The sequence below is a fragment of the Schistocerca nitens genome, chromosome 8 (genome assembly GCF_023898315.1).
Source record: "Schistocerca nitens isolate TAMUIC-IGC-003100 chromosome 8, iqSchNite1.1, whole genome shotgun sequence".
Taxonomy (NCBI): domain Eukaryota; kingdom Metazoa; phylum Arthropoda; class Insecta; order Orthoptera; family Acrididae; genus Schistocerca; species Schistocerca nitens.
In genome coordinates, this window is record NC_064621.1 from 177,215,705 (window position 1) to 177,235,068 (window position 19,364).

The 19,364-nt window shown below is 41.9% G+C and overlaps 1 protein-coding gene across 1 annotated transcript in view; it reads left to right on the plus strand.

Annotated features, from left to right (window-relative positions):
* The window catches only part of LOC126198980 (bumetanide-sensitive sodium-(potassium)-chloride cotransporter-like), a 222,794-nt gene that overhangs the window by 64,219 nt on the left and 139,211 nt on the right, over positions 1 to 19,364 (plus strand). Inside the window, exons 5-7 of the mRNA XM_049935645.1 lie at positions 9,271 to 9,385; positions 9,498 to 9,637; positions 9,710 to 9,904. Of these exons, the coding sequence (XP_049791602.1) occupies positions 9,271 to 9,385; positions 9,498 to 9,637; positions 9,710 to 9,904 (450 nt within the window). The remainder of the gene's footprint in view (positions 1 to 9,270; positions 9,386 to 9,497; positions 9,638 to 9,709; positions 9,905 to 19,364) is intronic.

Consider the following 19,364-nt stretch of genomic DNA (forward strand, 5'->3'; position numbering starts at 1 on the left):
ACTTTTTGCGAAAGCGCCAAACGGTAGCCGTGTTCTTCGATTTGGAGAAGGCTTATGATACCTGTTGGAGAGGAGGTATCCTCCACACTATGCACAGGTGGGGCCTACGCGGTCGCCTGCCCCTTTTTATTGATTCCTTTTTAATGGATCGAAAGTTTAGGGTACGTGTGGTTTCCGTATTGTCCGACGTCTTCCTCCAGGAGAACGGAGTGCCTCAGGGCTCCGTCTTGAGCGTAGCCCTTTTTGCCATCGCGATCAATCCAATCATGGATTGCATTCCGCCTAATGTCTCAGGCTCTCTCTTTGTCGATGACTTCGCGATCTACTGCAGTGCCCAGAGAACATGCCTCCTGGAGCGCTGCCTTCAGCGTTGTCTAGACAGCCTATACTCTTGGAACGTGGCAAATGGCTTCCGGTTCTCTGAAGAGAAGACGGTTTGTATCAACTTTTGGTGATATAAAGCGTTCCTTCCGCCATCGTTACATCTTGGTCCCGTTGTTCTCCCATTCGTGAAAACAACTAAGTTTCTAGGGCTCACATTGGACAGGATACTTTGTTGGTCTCCGCATGTCTCTTATTTGGCGGCCCATTGTACACGTTCCCTTAATGTCCTCAGAGTTCTTAGTGGTTCATCTTGGGGAGCGGATCGCACTGTCCTGCTTCGCTTGTATCGGTCCATAGTCCGATCGAAGCTGGATTATGGGAGCTTCGTCTACTCGTCTGCTCGGCCATCCCTCTTACGCCGTCTCAACTCCATCCACCATCAGGGGTTACGTCTTGCGACCGGAGCCTTCTACACTAGTCCCGTTGAGAGTCTTTATGCTGAAGCTGCCGAATTACCATTGACCTACCGGCGCGACGTACTGCTGTGTCGGTATGCCTGCCGGCTGTTGTCAATGCCCGACCACCCCTCTTATCAGTCCTTCTTCGCTGATTCTCTCGACCGTCAGTACGGGTTGTATGTGTCTGCCCTGCTGCCCCCTGGAGTCCGCTTCCGTCGCCTGCTTAGACAATTGGATTTTGCCCTCCCTACCACCTTCAGAGAGGGCGAGAGCCCAACACCACCTTGGCTCCAGGCTCCGGTTCATATTTATCTCGACCTCAGCTCACTCCTGAAGGAGGGTACTCTGGCTGCAGTGTATTGCTCATGGTTTGTCGAACTTCGTGCTCGACTTGCCGGTCACACCTTTATTCACACCGATGGCTCCAAAACTGACGATGGTGTCGGCTGTGCCTTTGTCGTCGGGGCCGCCACCTTTAAATACCGGCTCCTCGACCAATGTTCCAGCTTTACGGCTGAGCTTTTTGCTCTCCATCAGGCCGTTCAGTATGCCCGCCGCCACCGCCATTCATCGTATGTACTCTGATTCCCTCAGTGCTCTTCAGAGCCTTGGAGCTCCCTATCCGGTCCATCCCTTGGTGCAACGGATCCAGCAGTCCCTCCATTCTTTCCCTGATAATGGTTCTCCTGTCAGCTTTCTGTGGGTTCCCGGACATGTAGGAGTGCCTGGGAATGAGGCTGCAGATGCTACAGCCAAGGCTGCAGTCCTCCTGCCTCGGCCAGCCTCCCATTGTGTCCCGTAATCTGATGTTCGTGGGGTTGTTTGTAAGAGGCTTGTCGTTGTAGTGGGATGCTTGGTCATCCCTCCAAGGAAACAAGCTCTGGGCAGTAAAACCGCTCCCAACTGCTTGGACATCCTCCTCCCGACCATCTTGGCGAGAAGAGGTCCTTCTGACCAGGTTGCGGATTGGGCATTGCCGGTTTAGCCACCGCTACCTGCTCTCCAGTGACCCAGCCCCGCAGTGCCCTTGTGGTCAAGCATTAACAGTGCGCCATGTTTTATTGTGGTGTCCCCGCTTTCGTCAATCTCGTGTTGTCCTGTCCCTGCCACCTACTTTACCGGATATTTTAGCTGATGACGCTCGAGCAGCTGCTCGTGTTCTGCGTTTTATAACTTTGACTGGCTTGTCTAAAGACATCTAACTTTTTTACGTCTTTTATCTGCATCTTTGTCAGGACTTTCTGGTGTCCCCCCCTCCCCTTGAGTTTTACTAGATTCCATGTGCTCTAACAACTGTGACTGGGCGCTAATGACCTCAGTAGTTGAGCGCCCTTAAACCCCACAAAAAAAAAAAAAAACAAAAAAAAAAATTCTAGTACTACACAGCTGTCATTCCACCACCACAACGCAGTCTTTTTATTTCTCTCCTTTTCTGCTACTGGGTGGTGTTGCATTTTCCTACTGGAATTGCCAGTCTGTCAGAATGCACAGTGGACACGTGTGGATGCAGGTGACCAGACAGGATGCTTATGTACATGCCACCTGTCAGAGTTGTATCTAGACATATCAGGGGTCCCATATCACTCCAACTGCACACACCCCACACCATTACAAAGCCTCCACCAGCTTCAGCAGTCACTTGCTGACATACAGGGTCCATGGATTCATGAGGTGGTCTTCCATACCTGTACCTGTACATGTCCATACACTCAATACAATTTGAAATGATTGAAATGAGACTAGTCCGACTAGGCAGTATGTTTGCAGTCATCAACAATCCAATGTTGGTGTTGACGGGACAAGGTGAGGCATAAAGCTTTGCATCCTGCAGTCATCATAGGTACATGAGTCAGCCTTCAGCTCCGAAAGCCCTATTGATGATGTTTCATTGAATGGTTTGCCTGCTGACACTTGGTGATGGCCCAGCATTGGAATCTGCAGCAATTTGTACAAGGGTTGCACTTCTGTCATGTTGAACCGGTCATTGTTGGTCTCATTCTTGCAGGATCTTTTGCCGGCTGCAGCATTGCCGGAGATTTGATGTTTTACCGGATTCCTGATATTCACGGTAGAGGCATGAAATGGTTATATGGCAAAATCTCCACTTCATCGCTGCCTTGGAGATGCTGTATCCCATCACTTGTGTGCCGACTATAACACCACGTTCAAATGCCCTTAAATCTTGATAACCCGCCATTGTATCAGCAGTAATTGATCTGACAACTGCACCAGACACTTGTTGTCTTATATAGGCATTGCTAAACACAGCGCCGTAATCTGCATGTTTACATATCTGTGTATTTGAGTATGCATGCCTCTACCAGTTTCTTTGGTGCTTCAGTCTATATGTTCTGTCCCCCATCTTGGGCAATGGGTAAATTACTATATTTTTCCAGTCTTCTGGAATTTATTGCTTGCCAAATTTCTTTCGTAGTTTTGGTGATATCTTTATGAACACCTTTTCAGTATATTTAGTGGTTATTATGTTGACAATTTATCTGTACACTGAATTTCCAACAGTCATTATCTAAGTCTGACTTCTTTTCTTTTTTCTGCATTTTGTTTTGAAACTCTCACATTTTTTAAATTTATTAGGTACAACACCTGTCCAACATTTTGTTTACATACATACACCTGATGTTACTAAATGCATACTTGTAGCAAATTTAACAAATTATCATGAAGTTACATACTTTCATTGTGGAATAAACAATAAATCTCTGAATATTCTTTTAGCTTTAGGTATTAAAGGTCTTTCCCTGTAGCAAATGGCTTCCCTGAGGGAGAATGTAGTGGGGAGAACTCTGGGGAGGCCACTGAGGCCTCTTTTTTGAAAACTGCAAAATATGCAACAGTAACAGATTAATAGAGGTGTGGCAAAGGAGTAGCTGTATCTTACTGGTATCTTTAGAAAAGCTACGAGAGAGCTAGTGAGGATAAAGGAAAGCAATAAGCAGTGTTGGGGATGGAGGAAGTGGTTGGGAACTGGCAGTGGGTAGGAAGGCTAGCAGGGAGAAGACTTGGTCTGAAATTTGTTGTCTTACAGGCTACCAACTGTCACAGTTGAGGGGAGAGGAGCCTCAAAATGGTGTAGAAGTCAAAAATGTGCTGCAGACTCCGTCTGAGAGTAGAAAGGCTAGGAATAACATTGGTATTAGGAAGAAGAGAGTACTACTGCTAGATAGCAGTCATGGCAGAAGTGTAGGTCCTCAGTTACAGAAGTTAGGAAAACAGTATCAGGTAACAGAATTTTCAAGCTGAGTGTTATAGGCCCTGTGCTGTTCTTAATCTATGTAAATGATTTAGAAGACAGTCTGAGCAGCTCTCTTAGATTGTTTGCATATGATGCTGTTATTTACAATCTAGTAAAATCATCAGAAATGCAAAATGACTTATGTGCGATATCTGCATGGTGAGAAAAGTGGTAGCTGTCACCGAATAAGAAAAAGGGTGGGATAATATTCAGAAGTACTAAAAGTGATCCATTAAATCTCATTACACGATAAATCTCGCAAATCTAAAAGGCTGTCAATTCAACCAAAGACCTATGAATTACAGTTTACAAACAACTTGAAGTGGAATGAACACTACATAATACTGTGGGGAAGGAAAACCAAAGACTGTATTTTATTGAGAGAACACACAGAAGATGCAGCTGGACTACCAAAATGACTGCCTAAAATATGCTTGTGGTACTGCTGTGCAATATGGAATTCTTCAGAGACAGAAGATACTGAAAAAATCCAAATAATGGTAGCTCATTTTGTATTATCGCAAAAGGGGCAGTGTGTGTCTCATATATAAGGGAGTTGATGTGGCTAACATTGAAACAAAAGTGTTTTTCACTGTGGTGAGATCTTTCTCCACCACCTTCCTCCTTCGAATGCAAAAAATATTTTATTATTGCCACTCTACGTAGGGAGCAATGATAATCATAATAAAATAAGATAAACCAGGGCTCTTACAGAGAGATTTAAGTGCTCACTTTCCCCACACGCAGTATGAGTGCGCAACAGTAGAGAAACAGTTTGAATTTTGTTCAAAGAACCCTGTGAAAGGCACGTAACTGTGAATTGCAGAGAAGTGATGTAGATGCAGATGCAGAGTGCTGGACTAAATCAGTTGATGAAAGTTTACAGCCTTTATGTAAGTATGTCACAAAAGATGATCAGTGGGTGGGGAAGGGAACAGCTTGTACAGGGACAGAGCATACAACACAGTTGGTGAACTGAATACAATAGCTTTCCTTACTGGAAGCACCAATTTGAGCATGGCGAAGGGCCTCTGACGGCATTATTGATCTCTTCTTGACAGTGCTGTATGGCAAGTCAACATGGTGCTGAAGATTGTGTTGATGACTGCTAACTGGATGCACATTGCACAGTGCTGCTGGAGCCTATCAGGAGAACAGGCTACACTAACACCATCTGTGCCTCAACAGAACTGGGAAAGGATGGTTGGTGGAGTTAATTACTGAGAGTACAGCAAGTGCATGTGGGGCCACACACGGTCAGATAGCTATTGTCATGGGTTAAGATTACTATGCCTTTATTAGGATAAATCATGGCAACAGGTTTCCCTTCCTTAAAAATATCTCTTCCAATTTAGTGCACACACAAACACCACAAAATATTTTTAAGAATTATCTATTCTGTAGTAAAATATGCAGTATATTAAAAATTAAGTACACCAGCTTGAAGACGAATTATAATCTTTGAACCATATGGCGGTATGCATTAGAGAGTAGAGACAACGAAATACAGCCTGCAGTAATACTGCCATGTGAATGTGCAAGCTGTACCGGGTGGGGTATCATGTATTCATATCAGAGGTGGCACACATTTTAAAGACACAAAAATCTTATCACAATTAATCTAGCTAAAAATTTTGTTTAGCTGGTGTTGAACCAACAAAGTGAGACATCCATAAAATGTTAATCATTCTTCAACAAATTAACTGCAGTCATAGAAAGAGTCTCGCCCCGAAACCCAACATAATAATATATTATTGAACATTTTTGGTATGGTACAAATGGTAAACATTGCTACTAGGGTATCACAAAGCTCATCATCAGTCTTAGACCATGTACTTACAGATATTGATAGGGAAAATTGTAAAAAGATTTTTGCCTCTCATGTCATTATAATCAGATAAAAACTCTAAGGGCTGGCTTGCTAAAACCCACAAAACTGCAAATACACAAAAGGATCTTCTCGAAACGTAGAATACATACTTTTGCTAGGTCTCTGGCAAATCAAACCTGAAAACTGTACTGAAAACAATGTAAATGCTAAGTTTTCTCGTTCTGCACATTTTTTAAATCAATTTTTGAGAAGATGTTTCCAAAAGTAGCCACTTTAACAGTGGCAGCTAAGGAAAATGGATGTTTAACTGTGGGTATTAGAAAGTCCTCTCAGATACTTAAATTTCTCAGTTCATTACAAAAATGCTATACTAATCCAAAGCACGTATATTACTATCACAGATACAGAAATATATACAGGAGGGTACTTGTTGCTGCAAAAAAATCTTCCATTAACAAAATAACATATCATGCATAAAATAAAAGCAAAATAGTTTGAGGTGTTATACAACACGGTACTCAAAAATGCAGACACAAGTGTAACAACATACAAATAAAATATGTGAGCAGAATAACATAAAATCCTTAGAAAGGGTAAATTTTGCAAGTCACTACTTCTCTGGTGTTGTAGAGAAGAGGCAACAAAAATCTTCCCCTATACTGTGTGGTAAGTTGATATATGTTTCAGAAATAATGGGAACCAATACACTAAGCTGAGAGACACTTCTGTTTGTGCATATCTTCTCTGGCAATTGTCTTAAGAGAAATTTGTCAGCAGATGTGTGAATTGCAGAAAAGCACAATAAAGATGACCTCCACAACAGAACTTGAAGTCAGGCAGATGGTACAGAAATTATAGGAAGCCAGAAGGCCTAGGAGAGATTCTTGTCTATGTTCTGAAAGTGTGCACAGACAGCATGCGCATTAACAAATGTAAGAAAGGAGTCCTTTAGTTCAAGTATTTTTCCAGAGTACCTGAAGCACCCATGAGTTGTGACCTTACTAAAAAAAAGATAATGTGGGGAGTACTGAAAAGAATACATCAGTTTCACTACTGTCTGAATTCTTAAAAATAAATGAGTTAATTATAAAAGATGACTCAGTCACACAAATAAGTGAAATGTTTTTAACACATCACAGTTTGGTTTCTAAAGTGGAGAAAGTATAGTATCTGCCATTAGAGTGCACAAAATTGGTACTCAGAGCTATTGACAAGGATAACAGTGTTACAGGAATCTGCTTACACTTTTTCAAGACTATTGACACTGGTGAGATAACATACTACTAAACAAGCTGGCAGCACTAGATGTAAAAGGAATAACAAACAAGTGGTTCCAGTCTTGTCTGGACAACCAGGTGCAAAAGGCATTTCACATATCGGCTGACAATAACTTCTTCCTAAGACAATTGTCAGACAAAACATGCATAAACATAGGTGTCCTTCAGCTTTGTTTATTGGGTTCCATTATGTACATGATACATGTTAAGCACTTACCAAAGAGTGTAAGGCTTGCAGAAAAAGTTCACTTTACTGATGACAGCAACATCATATTAGGTGATAACACAAGAACTCTTATGAGAGAAAGCAAATGAAATTCTTAAGGATGTTGACAATTAGACAGTATGTAACACATTAACACTGAACACAAATAAAACACAGTATGTATTTCAGCATGAAGAGGGAAAAGCATAGAGGATAAATCTACAGATTGTGTAACAAACACACAGATTTTATAGATGAATATTCTCAGTTAACATGGAACGAACACAGATACTGGTAAAAAGAATATAAGCATGTTATGCTCTTAGGATTCTATCATCAGTATGCATCAGCCAATGTCTTGTGGTGACATATTATTCCTACATACATTCAGTTATTAGTTACGGGATTCTTTGCTGGGAATCAAAGGCACATAACATGAACATAATTTTTAAATGCAGGAAAGGGCTATATGAACAATAATTGCTGGTATTAGTCAAGCTCATAGTAGAGAACTATTTAAAAATCTTTGAGTACAGTTACCAGTCCATCCAACTCGGGGAAAACATTGCTTAGTATCTCACTAATACTTGTATACATAACCATGGAACAAGAGCCAGTTTGGACCTACATTTAACAAGGAAAAACAAACAAAAATCTCAAAACTGCATTTTTTTATGGGGGAATATACTGATTAATGGATTGCCCAATGAGATAAAAGATAGTCCTAAAATTCATTTGTTTAAAAAGGCAGCCAAAACAATCTTCATAAGCGCTGCAACTACACAGTTGAAGATTACTTAGAAGAGTAGTAGTAAACACCACTACCACCACCTTGTCACATTACAGTATATGATCACATTGTAACACTTTCATAAGAAAATCAAGTGCCGAGATATTCAGTGTGTGATAGTAAAAAATCTTGTTGTTCTCCTTGGGAAGGGGGGGGGGGGGGAGGGAGGGAGAGATGCTGATCAACTTTCTCACACAGATTTAGTGTGATACATGAAGACACGCATAGGCATAGTTGTCTGTCTATGGGCCTGGAGCCTGTATAATGAATAGATTGCAAGTAGGGCAAGGGGCATAGCAGCATATTAGTTGTCCAGGAGTCACAAGTGGGTGTTAGTGTGTGCAGATCAAAACTGTTTCATATTATGAATAATCTTAATCAAACTGTGTGTAAATGAAAGTAAGTTGTGCAATGGGGACCAGTTGAATGAGGTACTACAGTTGTTAACGTGCTGATCTCATATTTGGGAGAAAGGAATTATGCGTCTGGCCACTTAGGTTCCCTGTGGTTTTCCCAAATAATATCAGGAAATGCCAGGGTGGTTTCTTCAGCAAAGCCACAGCTGACTGCCTGTCCTATCCTCATGAAAACATACATAAATATTCTATGTGTGTATATATTTTGATTACTTATTTTCATTGTGTTATGACAACAAATCCTATGTCACTGAGAGATGAGCCCTGGGTAAATGAATAAATGAAATCAAATGACTTCCTACTATGGTCTTTTGGAAACAGGAGCAAGAGTTACCGGATACCAATTCTTTCCCTCTCTTCTCCCCCCCCCCTCCCCTCTCGTCCCCTCCACCAACCCACAGTCTCTTCCCCCCCCACACAGTCTCTTCCCTCCCACAGTCTCCCCCCCCCCCCCCCCCACTCCTCTGTACCTCCCTCTAGTCCCTCTCATATGCTTATGTTAGTTGAAAAAATTACTATATCATCGTTTTTGTGACAAAAATTTTAAGCTTCTGCACTAGTCAAATATGTTTTACTAGTTTTTTGATGTACATAATTTCCTAAAGGTTTGGATATGAATAAGTAGTTAAACTATTGCATCTCTGTTATTTATCAAAATACTAATAATTTTAGTTTTTCTCATATTACTTACATTTTTGTTCTTCATTTGTTTGTAGACTCAGCTTGGTCTCCTGATCATCCTGATAGCAGCCATTCTTGATTACACAGTTGGTTCTTTCATTGGCCCACAAAGCAACGAAGCTATAGCCAAAGGATTTTTGGGATTTAATGGTGATGAAACATAAACTCGTATGCTTCTAGAGTTATAAAATACCTTCTTAAAAATTATGATACAAGACAAATATTTAATTTATAATAGTGATTAATGATAATTTCCTTACAGCTACTTTAATATTGCAAAATTTGCATGCAGATTACAGAGTCAGTGATGGTGTTGACTACACGTTTTTCTCTGTTTTTGCTGTATTTTTTCCTGCAGCAACTGGCTTTCTTGCAGGTGCTAATATATCAGGAGACTTGAAGGTAATTTCCTTTTGTTTTGTTTCTAAGCATTTTAGAAAATACACATATAATACCGAAGTGCATTTTCCACAGGACCCAGAAGTAGCAATACCAAAAGGAACACTGCTTTCAATTTTCATAACTACTGTTTCATACCTTTTCATGGCATTCATAGCAGGAGCCACGGTTGTGCGTGATGCAAGTGGCTATGTGCATGAAATTTCAGATCAAACCTTTTTGAATTGTACTGGTCGAACATGTAAGTGGGGATTGCAGAATAGTTTCACAGTAAGTATTTCTTTTTTTTTTTTTTTCTCTTCTAGATATTCCTACTATTTTATTAAATTCAGAAAATTAGTTCACAGCTGATGGAGAAAAAACTGTCAGTGCCTCGGGGAATAATGTCTTCGGTAATGAGGGGGCAACAATTTGTAAGAGAACCATAAGTTAAGGTGTGCTTGAAGTTATGAGATTATGCATCTACAAAAGTTAAGCATATTCAGGAGAAAAGGAGAGTGTCAGGAAAACAGACTAGTGATTTCTGTGAGCTTTATGAGCTTGGTTTATTAACAAACTAGAATTTGGTATCACTCTAAGAAAGAAATGCTACATGTTTTGATAGCTATGTAATTCAAAAGTAACAGTGTGTTACAGTCATAGGGTCCACTTTATTTGCACTTTCCAAGAACCTTTTAGTCTCTTGATGAAATTTACAAATTGCAGTAGAGCGTTGATTATCTGAGTTTGGGTCAGCTGAATGACTGCGCAACCAAACTGTTACTCGCATGCGCAACCCCCACAGCTACAGTCTTACACCCCCTAACTTCCCCTTGCCACCCCTTCCTTCCCTCCCTCCTCTTCATCCACTCCCCCTCCCCCTTCCAAACCCACAAATATCAAGCTGCTGACAACAGCAATCATTTGTGCTCTGTTACAGTAACTTGACAACTATGCCATGCAAAGCAAACTTGCAATGCTTGGACATAAATAGTTGTCCCTTCCATAAGAGATAAAAAAGAGGTTAATAAAAGGTTAGAGGAAAGTGAATCTGCAAACAACTTATGTAACGAGTACAATGTTGGTAAGTTGACACACATGGATATGAAAGAAAGAAAGAAAGAAAGAAAAAAGAGCACTGTAAATTTTATGTATGTAAGCTTGATTCTATTGATGGGTCAACATGCTGTAAAACTAGGAAGCTTGCCATGAACATGTATCTAGATGTTGCTGTTTACAAGTGGTTTGCACAAAAAAAAAAAAAAAGTCACATGGAGAACATATCTCTGGTCCCATTCCATGTGAAAAGGAAATTCATTTTAATGAACATCTTTCACACACTGTGTTATGGGCTTTGTTTATCAACAAACTAGAATTTTAATGCAAGCACTGGCTGGTTAATTTGCTCAAAGTCAGGACAAGGCATTCATGAGCTTCAAATACAAGGAGGAAAACTGTGTGCTGATTCTTTCAAAATCAAACTGAAGGATGTATTGAGGGAAGGTTATTATGGTCTCAAACATTTACAATGCTGACAAATCTGGTCTCAATTGGAAAGCTTCACCAAAAAAATTGGCTGCACCTGGCCCTAAAAAAAAGCAAGTATCATATTACTACCTTACCTTGTGATAATGCTACTGGTAGCCACAATTTTCCTGTGCTCATCGTCAGGAAAAATAAGAAACTACATTGTTTCAAACATGTTAGTTAATGTATCTGTGACACACATTTTTTACACCTCAACAAAGTTCACCTGGATGAAGAGTGCAATTTTCATGGAATGGTTTATGGAAGTTTGGTGTACCCTCCTTAAAAGCATATTAGTTAAGAATGACAAAAACAAGAAAACAGTACTGGTTATTGACCATGCACCAACTCATCCATCATGTGATACCTTAAAAAGAAGATGAATTCATAAAAGTGATTTTTCTTTCACCTACCATAACCTCCTCCCAACAGCTCCCTCCTCATAACAACTCATGGATTAAAGCATTATTGAGACTTTTAAATGGTATTACAGAAAAGATATCTAAAATAAGTTACTGTTAGAAAGAGAAGAGGGTAGAGAAGTCAGTCTGTTTATAAAGTCATAAAAACAATGATTTGAAGAAGTGTCCTATATGATTGGCTCAGCATGGGACATTGTAAAGGACCAGAATATGAAAATGTCCAAAAATAAAATTCTGGAAATGACAGAGCCCTCAAAGTCTTGCTGAAAATGATGAAAAAAGATAGGTCCAAAATGCTCAATATGCTAAAAGAACTCAATTTCCATTAATCAAACAATGGAAAATCCAGGATGGACTGTAACAATAAGAGAAGGAAAGTTGCTCCTCACCATATAGTGGAGATGCTGACCCGTGATAGGCACAATAAAAAGATTCACACAATCATAGCTTCTGGCGATTAAGATACTTTGTCAGCAGTAGACACTCGCATTCACACTCCGCAAGTGCAACTTGCACACATATCTGCAGTCTCAGTGAACTGAAATTACAATGCAATCAGCAGTACCAATGCATGATGGGAGTGGCAACTGGGTGGGGGTAAGGAGGAGGCTGGGATGGGGAGGGGGAGGGATAGTAAAGTTCCTCCAGAACCTCAACAACTTTTCCCCCATTTGCTTCACCTGGTCCTACTCAACCCAACAAGCCACCTTCCTAGATGTTGATCTCCACCTCAGAGATGGCTACATCAGTACCTCCGTCCATATCAAACCTACTAACCACCAGCAATACCTCCAGCCTAGCCACCCGTGGTTGTCGCATCTGCAGTGACGAGCAATCCATCTCTAAATATACTGAGGGTCTCACTGAAGCCTTCACTGACTGTAATTATCCTCCCATCCTTGAGCAAAAACAAATCTCCTGTGCCTTATCTTTCCAGTCTCCCACCACCTCTCAAAGTCCCACAATTCAGCCACAGAGTATCATTCCTCTCGTAACTCAGTACCATCCAGGACTGGAGCAACTGAATTACATTCTCCGCCAGGGTTTCAATTACCTCTCATTGTGCCCTGAAATGAGAAATATCCTACCCACTATCCTTCCCACCCCTCCTACCATGGTATTCTGCCATCCACCAAACCTAAACAATATACTCGTCCCTCCTTACACAACCCCTGCTCCCAATCCCTTACCTCATGGCTCATACCCCTGTAATAGACCTAGATGCAAGACCTGTCCCATACATTATCCTACCACCACCTACTTCAGTCCGGTCACTAACATTACCTATCACATCAAAGGCAGGGCTACCTGTGAAACCAGTCATGCGATCTACAAGCTAAGCTGAAACCACTGTGCTGCATTCTATGTAGGCATGACAACCAACAAGCTGTCTGTCCGCATGAACAGCCACCAACAAACTGTGCCAAAAAACAAGTGGCCCACCCTGTAGCTGAACACGCTGCCAAACATGATACTCCTCATCTCAATGACTGCTTCACAGCCTGTGCCATATGGATCCTTCCCACCAACACCAGCTTTTCTGAATTGCACAGGTGGGAACTTTCACTGCAATACATCCTACGTTCCCATAACCCTCCTGGCCCCAACCTTCGTTAGTCACTGTCCTCACCCATTCAGCCCCCTCCCTGTTCCCATTCCAGCACTACACAGCTGTCATTTCACCACCACACCCAGTCTTTTAATTTCTTTTATTTTTATTTCTCTCCTTTCTGCTACTTACCCCTCCCTCCTCCGCACCTTTCTTCCTACCCTCCATCTAAACTGCAACACTTCACTGTCCGCCACTCCCACCTTACTATCCCTCCCCCTCCCTGCCCCAGCCTCCTCCTTACCCCCATCATGCACTAGTGCTGCTGCTCGCTTTGCAGTTTCAGCTCTCTGAGACTGCAGATGTATGTGCAAGTTGCGATTGTGCAACATGAGTCGGAAAATGATGTCTGGTTATCAGTGCAAATACAGGTTACAAAGAAGCCTCCAGGAAGGACATCCAATATACCAGTCACTTTGGGCAGCAGGATGGGTGGTCAGAAATCAAAAAAATGTGAAGTGGCCTGAGGTGCAGAGCCACTTCTATGCAGAGCTGGGTTGTGGTAGCGAGCTGTGGTGAGTGTGTGGTCTGTTGGTAGCACAGGAAAACAATATCCCATGGCATCCATTATTCCATGGGCTAGCTGTTGGCTAATGAAATCCTCCATGATCGGCTGTGAATTCTGGGGTATATGATATGGTTTCTGATATTGGTGCATCTTTCTCTGTTGGAATTTTATGTTGCATTATAGGCATAACCAGCTGTGGTCCCTGACAGTAAAATACACTCGAAATCTAATAGCAATATTTTCATCTTCACGCTTTCTGTTACTTTCAGATGCTCTACCTTCTTGCATGATACAGTTCTAGCAGTGGCCACATCTGGCCAAGGTTAACATTTGACTTGTCCCAACCATGTTCCTCTGAAGGTCTAAATTTGCTAACTGTCCCTTTGTTAGCTTTACTTAATCAGTGCCAAAATTCTCCAAATTCACAGGTACCACTTCCCTACCACCTCTTTAGTATGCATATAATGCTTCTTTTCACAAAATACGGATGTGTGTCCAACATATTGTTCTTGTCTAGTGGCTCCATTATACACCACATATCAATGGGCAGCTCCGGTTCTACATTCGCCAAAGCAACTTTCTGGTGCCTTCTGTCACATCATGCAAATAAAGCTTTAGCATTTTCATTTGCATTTTAAGTGGTTTGCCCTTTGACACAGGTGAACCTTGTGACAGTACTATACGGGTGACAACTTCCCATAGCTAGAATGTTGCCCCTCTAAGTTGCACTGCACATCACTGGGATCAGTTTTGGCAGATGTTCTAACATAAAGTCTGACTGCGCAATCATACAGTAAATTGCTTACGTAAGGCATTACTTGCACACATCACTTAAACTGAACTACCCCGTACCTGAAAATTTAATACTGCTGAATCTAATGACTTAATATCATTGTCTCTCACCCCCACATAATCGATAGCTCAGTAGGTTTAACCACTTCTGACCTATGAGGTCCAGATGTACCACTTACACATGTGCCCCTGTGTCCAAAAGTAAACATACATTTTCTGCTTCCTAAAATTCCTACTATACCACATTCTGCCTTTGCATATGTATCTGTCGCATCAAAATCTAACTGGAAGGTAGCTTAGTGGATTTGGGACTCCCTCTAGCATTAAATACCTATCCTCTTCTCCCCCATCTGTTTCTACCATTACTACCATTACTTCTACAATCTCATTATTGGTGCCCACCCACACCATTCTTACCCCATTGAAGCTGCTGACCATGCCTCTTGATGTGCCGCAACAGACCACATCTATAACATTCATACATCAGTGGAAAATACCCCTCCATGTACACCTGTTGGCATGTCAATCTATTCAGACTACATAGACAATCTGACAATAGTGTACAGTTTTTTTGGGATACCTCTCCAAACCCATCTTGACATATCGAGTGACAGCCCCTCAGGAAGGTGTCGGTGCCCCACGCTTGGCTTATTGGATTCTAATCCTAACGGTCTCATCATTATCCGCACAGCACATGCATCTGCACATTAATTTTCTATGTCCTATCCCCAAAATTTTCTACTGTTTCACTGTGCATCTTTGCAACAGCACTTAATTGTTCGTTTAGGAACCACATACTATTTGGCTTTTTTATATCATTGCAGGAAGCCTTGTTTCAACTGATAAAACTTCTGTGTGTTTATCAACCCCTTCCATATATTTGACATCTGGTATAAGCTGCAAAAGGTGGACGTTCCACAGGACAATTCTTAGGGCTGATGTATTTCCCTCGAGCCCCTTAGTAACTAACTTTTCTTTTATAGCAAGTTCTAGCCTTCCTTTCTTTTACATGTTTTCAGCCCATCTCCAATGAGAATGGATTTGGCTGCCCAGAAGAAACTGATTGGTTTGGTACTCCCAAAATGGACAGACCTATGGTCCAACACTCTGTTCCTTAATAACTATCATTCAGATCAAGTCTGCTTGTACAGAAGTATCGTAAAGTACTAGGAAATTATATTTATTCTATGCTTGTAAAGGTAACAGTATAAAGAAAACTGTGAAAAGGAAGGACGCCTGAAGACAGGAGAAAGGGAATTGTAGTGCCAATTTTTAAGGTGGTTTTCAGGAAACTGTCAAAATAATAGGGGAGTCACTTTGAAGTGTCATTCTGCCAATGTATTTGAGAATATTAATTTATCCATTTTACTAGTTATTGAACTCTGTGGCTTTGGAATATACACTCCTGGAAATTGAAATAAGAACACCGTGAATTCATTGTCCCAGGACGGGGAAACTTTATTGACACATTCCTGGGGTCAGATACATCACATCATCACACTGACAGAACCACAGGCACATAGACACAGGCAACAGAGCATGCACAATGTCGGCACTAGTACAGTGTATATCCACCTTTCGCAGCAATGCAGGCTGCTATTCTCCCATGGAGACGATCGTAGAGATGCTGGATGTAGTCCTGTGGAACGGCTTGCCATGCCATTTCCACCTGGCGCCTCAGTTGGACCAGCGTTCGTGCTGGACGTGCAGACCGCTTGAGACGACGCTTCATCCAGTCCCAAACATGCTCAATGGGGGACAGATCCAGAGATCTTGCTGGCCAGGGTAGTTGACTTACACCTTCTAGAGCACGTTGGATGGCATGGGATACATGCGGACGTTCATTGTCCTGTTGGAACAGCAAGTTCCCTTGCCGGTCTAGGAATGGTAGAACGATGGGTTCGATGACGGTTTGGATGTACCGTGCACTATTCAGTGTCCCCTCGACGATCACCAGTGGTGTACGGCCAGTGTAGGAGATCGCTCCCCACACCATGATGCCGGGTGTTGGCCCTGTGTGCCTCGGTCGTATGCAGTCCTAATTGTGGCGCTCACCTGCACGGCGCCAAACACGCATACGACCATCATTGGCACCAAGGCAGAAGCGACTCTCATCGCTGAAGACGACACGTCTCCATTCGTCCCTCTATTCACGCCTGTCGCGACACCACTGGAGGCGGGCTGCACGATGTTGGGGCGTGAGCGGAAGACGGCCTAACGGTGTGCGGGACCGTAGCCCAGCTTCATGGAGACGGTTGCGAATGGTCCTCGCCGATACCCCAGGAGCAACAGTGTCCCTAATTTGCTGGGAAGTGGCGGTGCGGTCCCCTACGGCACTGCGTAGGATCCTACGGTCTTGGCGTGCATCCGTGCGTCGCTGCGGTCCGGTCCCAGGTCGACGGGCACGTGCACCTTCCGCCGACCACTGGCGACAACATCGATGTACTGTGGAGACCTCACGCCCCACGTGTTGAGCAATTCGGCGGTACGTCCACCCGGCCTCCCGCATGCCCACTATACGCCCTCGCTCAAAGTCCGTCAACTGCACATACGGTTCACGTCCACGCTGTCGCGGCATGCTACCAGTGTTAAAGACTGCGATGGAGCTCCGTATGCCACGGCAAACTGGCTGACACTGACGGCGGCGGTGCACAAATGCTGCGCAGCTAGCGCCATTCGACGGCCAACACCGCGGTTCCTGGTGTATCCGCTGTGCCGTGCGTGTGATCATTGCTTGTACAGCCCTCTCGCAGTGTCCGGAGCAAGTATGGTGGGTCTGACACACCGGTGTCAATGTGTTCTTTTTTCCATTTCCAGGAGTGTATTAGTTTAAGAAATTTGGAACAAGCCACTTTTTATGTATTTATACCAGTACACATTTTGGGCCCTTGCCCATCTTCAGTTGTAGTAATAAATATTTAAATCTTCAATTAGCACATTGTTAAAAACATTAACTTCATTTTGGTCACTGCAGTTGCTCTGCGTGAAATAATAATTTTGTTTGTTTACTGCACTTAGATGCACTTAGGAGCAACAACAAACAAAACAAAAAGTAAATGAATAAGACAAGTAATAGATATGAAGTAGCATATAAACAAAATTCTTTTGCACAGGCCACCTGCATTATCCAAAATGCAGTTGATGTTTTTAAAAATTTTCTAATTGAGTATTTAAATATGTATTATACCAACTGAAGATGGAGAATGCCTTGTAAAAAGAAACAAAATATGGAAAACCCTTCAAAAAAAGAGAACTGGAAGGCTGACTATGAGAGGAATAAAGAAAATGTATCAAAGATGTATCAAAGATGTGTGAGTTCTGTAGAAGTAGGAGAGAAGAGAAACTGTTTAGAACATAAAAATGGGCTGAAGCTAGAGACTGCAAGACTGCACTATTCCCAGTACTTTTCATCACCTTTATGGACAAGATAATGACAGAGATGGCAGTGTAACTAGGAGAATTGTGTTTACCAATTTAATGGTGTGAGGAATAGGAGGGAAGGTACAAGAAAGGCTAAACGTATGGGAAAGTGGTGGGACAGTACCATTTGAAATTTAATGCAAGAAATAAAATTGGTTTTGTAGTAAGGATTTTAGGATAGAATGTGAAATTGTTATATTCTAAGACACTTTTATTGCACATTGCTTACTGTGAACGTGATATCTCAAGAGTTAAGCAGTTTAAAAATGGCTTCTGCCTTCATGACACATAATTCTTAAAGTCATCACTTACTACATTGTCATGTTGTACAACTTTCCTGCATTTATATACAAGAAATACAAACACATGTTCAAAAACATATTCAGAAGATAATTTTTTATTCATGATGAGGCTATATGATTATTGCATCTCTCACTACACAGGGAAAAAATGTACAGTTTGGGAATAAAAACGTCCCATACACATAAGAAATGTGAGTCTGAAATCAATTTTCTGTTAGAATCTGAGATGTCCCAGTAGCTGAGGAACTGTTTCACCACATCTCTCAAAATTTTGGTTAGGATACACAGATAGGCACAACAAAAAGACTGCCATAAATAAGTTTTCAGCCAGATATCATTTCCATATTGTGCAAAATGCCAGGTCCAGCAAAAATGTTGACAGATTTCAGTCAGACACCAGTTTGTAAAACTACTGCACTGCAGAGATTTCACTGGACAAAATAGATAAACATAGTATGTATTCTGTCCTTAAAATATATAAAAAGAAAGCACTGAAAGGCAGGGGAATGTGGTTTTTGACAGAGAAACTGAAATAGGAACAGGAAATGAGAAGTGTGTGAAATAACTGAAAAATTAAGATTCATGTAACTGAATTGAATGACATTAAGTCCTCAAGGACAAAGGATAATGTGTGAAGTAAACTGGAATGCAGGACAGCTGTAGGCAGCATAACTCACTATTTATGCAAGTGACTTCAAATGACTTGTTGAGTTCATACCACATGGAATTGTTACACTACCCCAGGCAAAAGTAGGTCCAACACAGAAAATGAACACACTGGACTCGCATTCGGGAGGACGACGGTTCAATCCTGCGTCTGGCCATCCTGATTTAGGTTTTCCGTGATTTCCCTAAATCACTCCAGGCAAATGCCGGGATGGTTCCTCTGAAAGGGCACGGCCGACTTCCTTCCCAATCCTTCCCTAATCCGATGACCACGCTGTCTGGTCTCCTTCCCCGAAACCAACCAACCAACCAACAGAAAATGAACCAAAATTGTTAAACCAAAGAAAGCTAGCAGGACCTGGTGAGATAGCTGTACAATTCTCTATAGATCATGTAATGAACTAGCTCACTTTCTAATAGTAGTTTATTGTACAGCACTGGAGCAATAAAGCATTTCAAGGAACTGGGAAACATGCACATAATTCCTATTTTCAAGAGGGGTTGC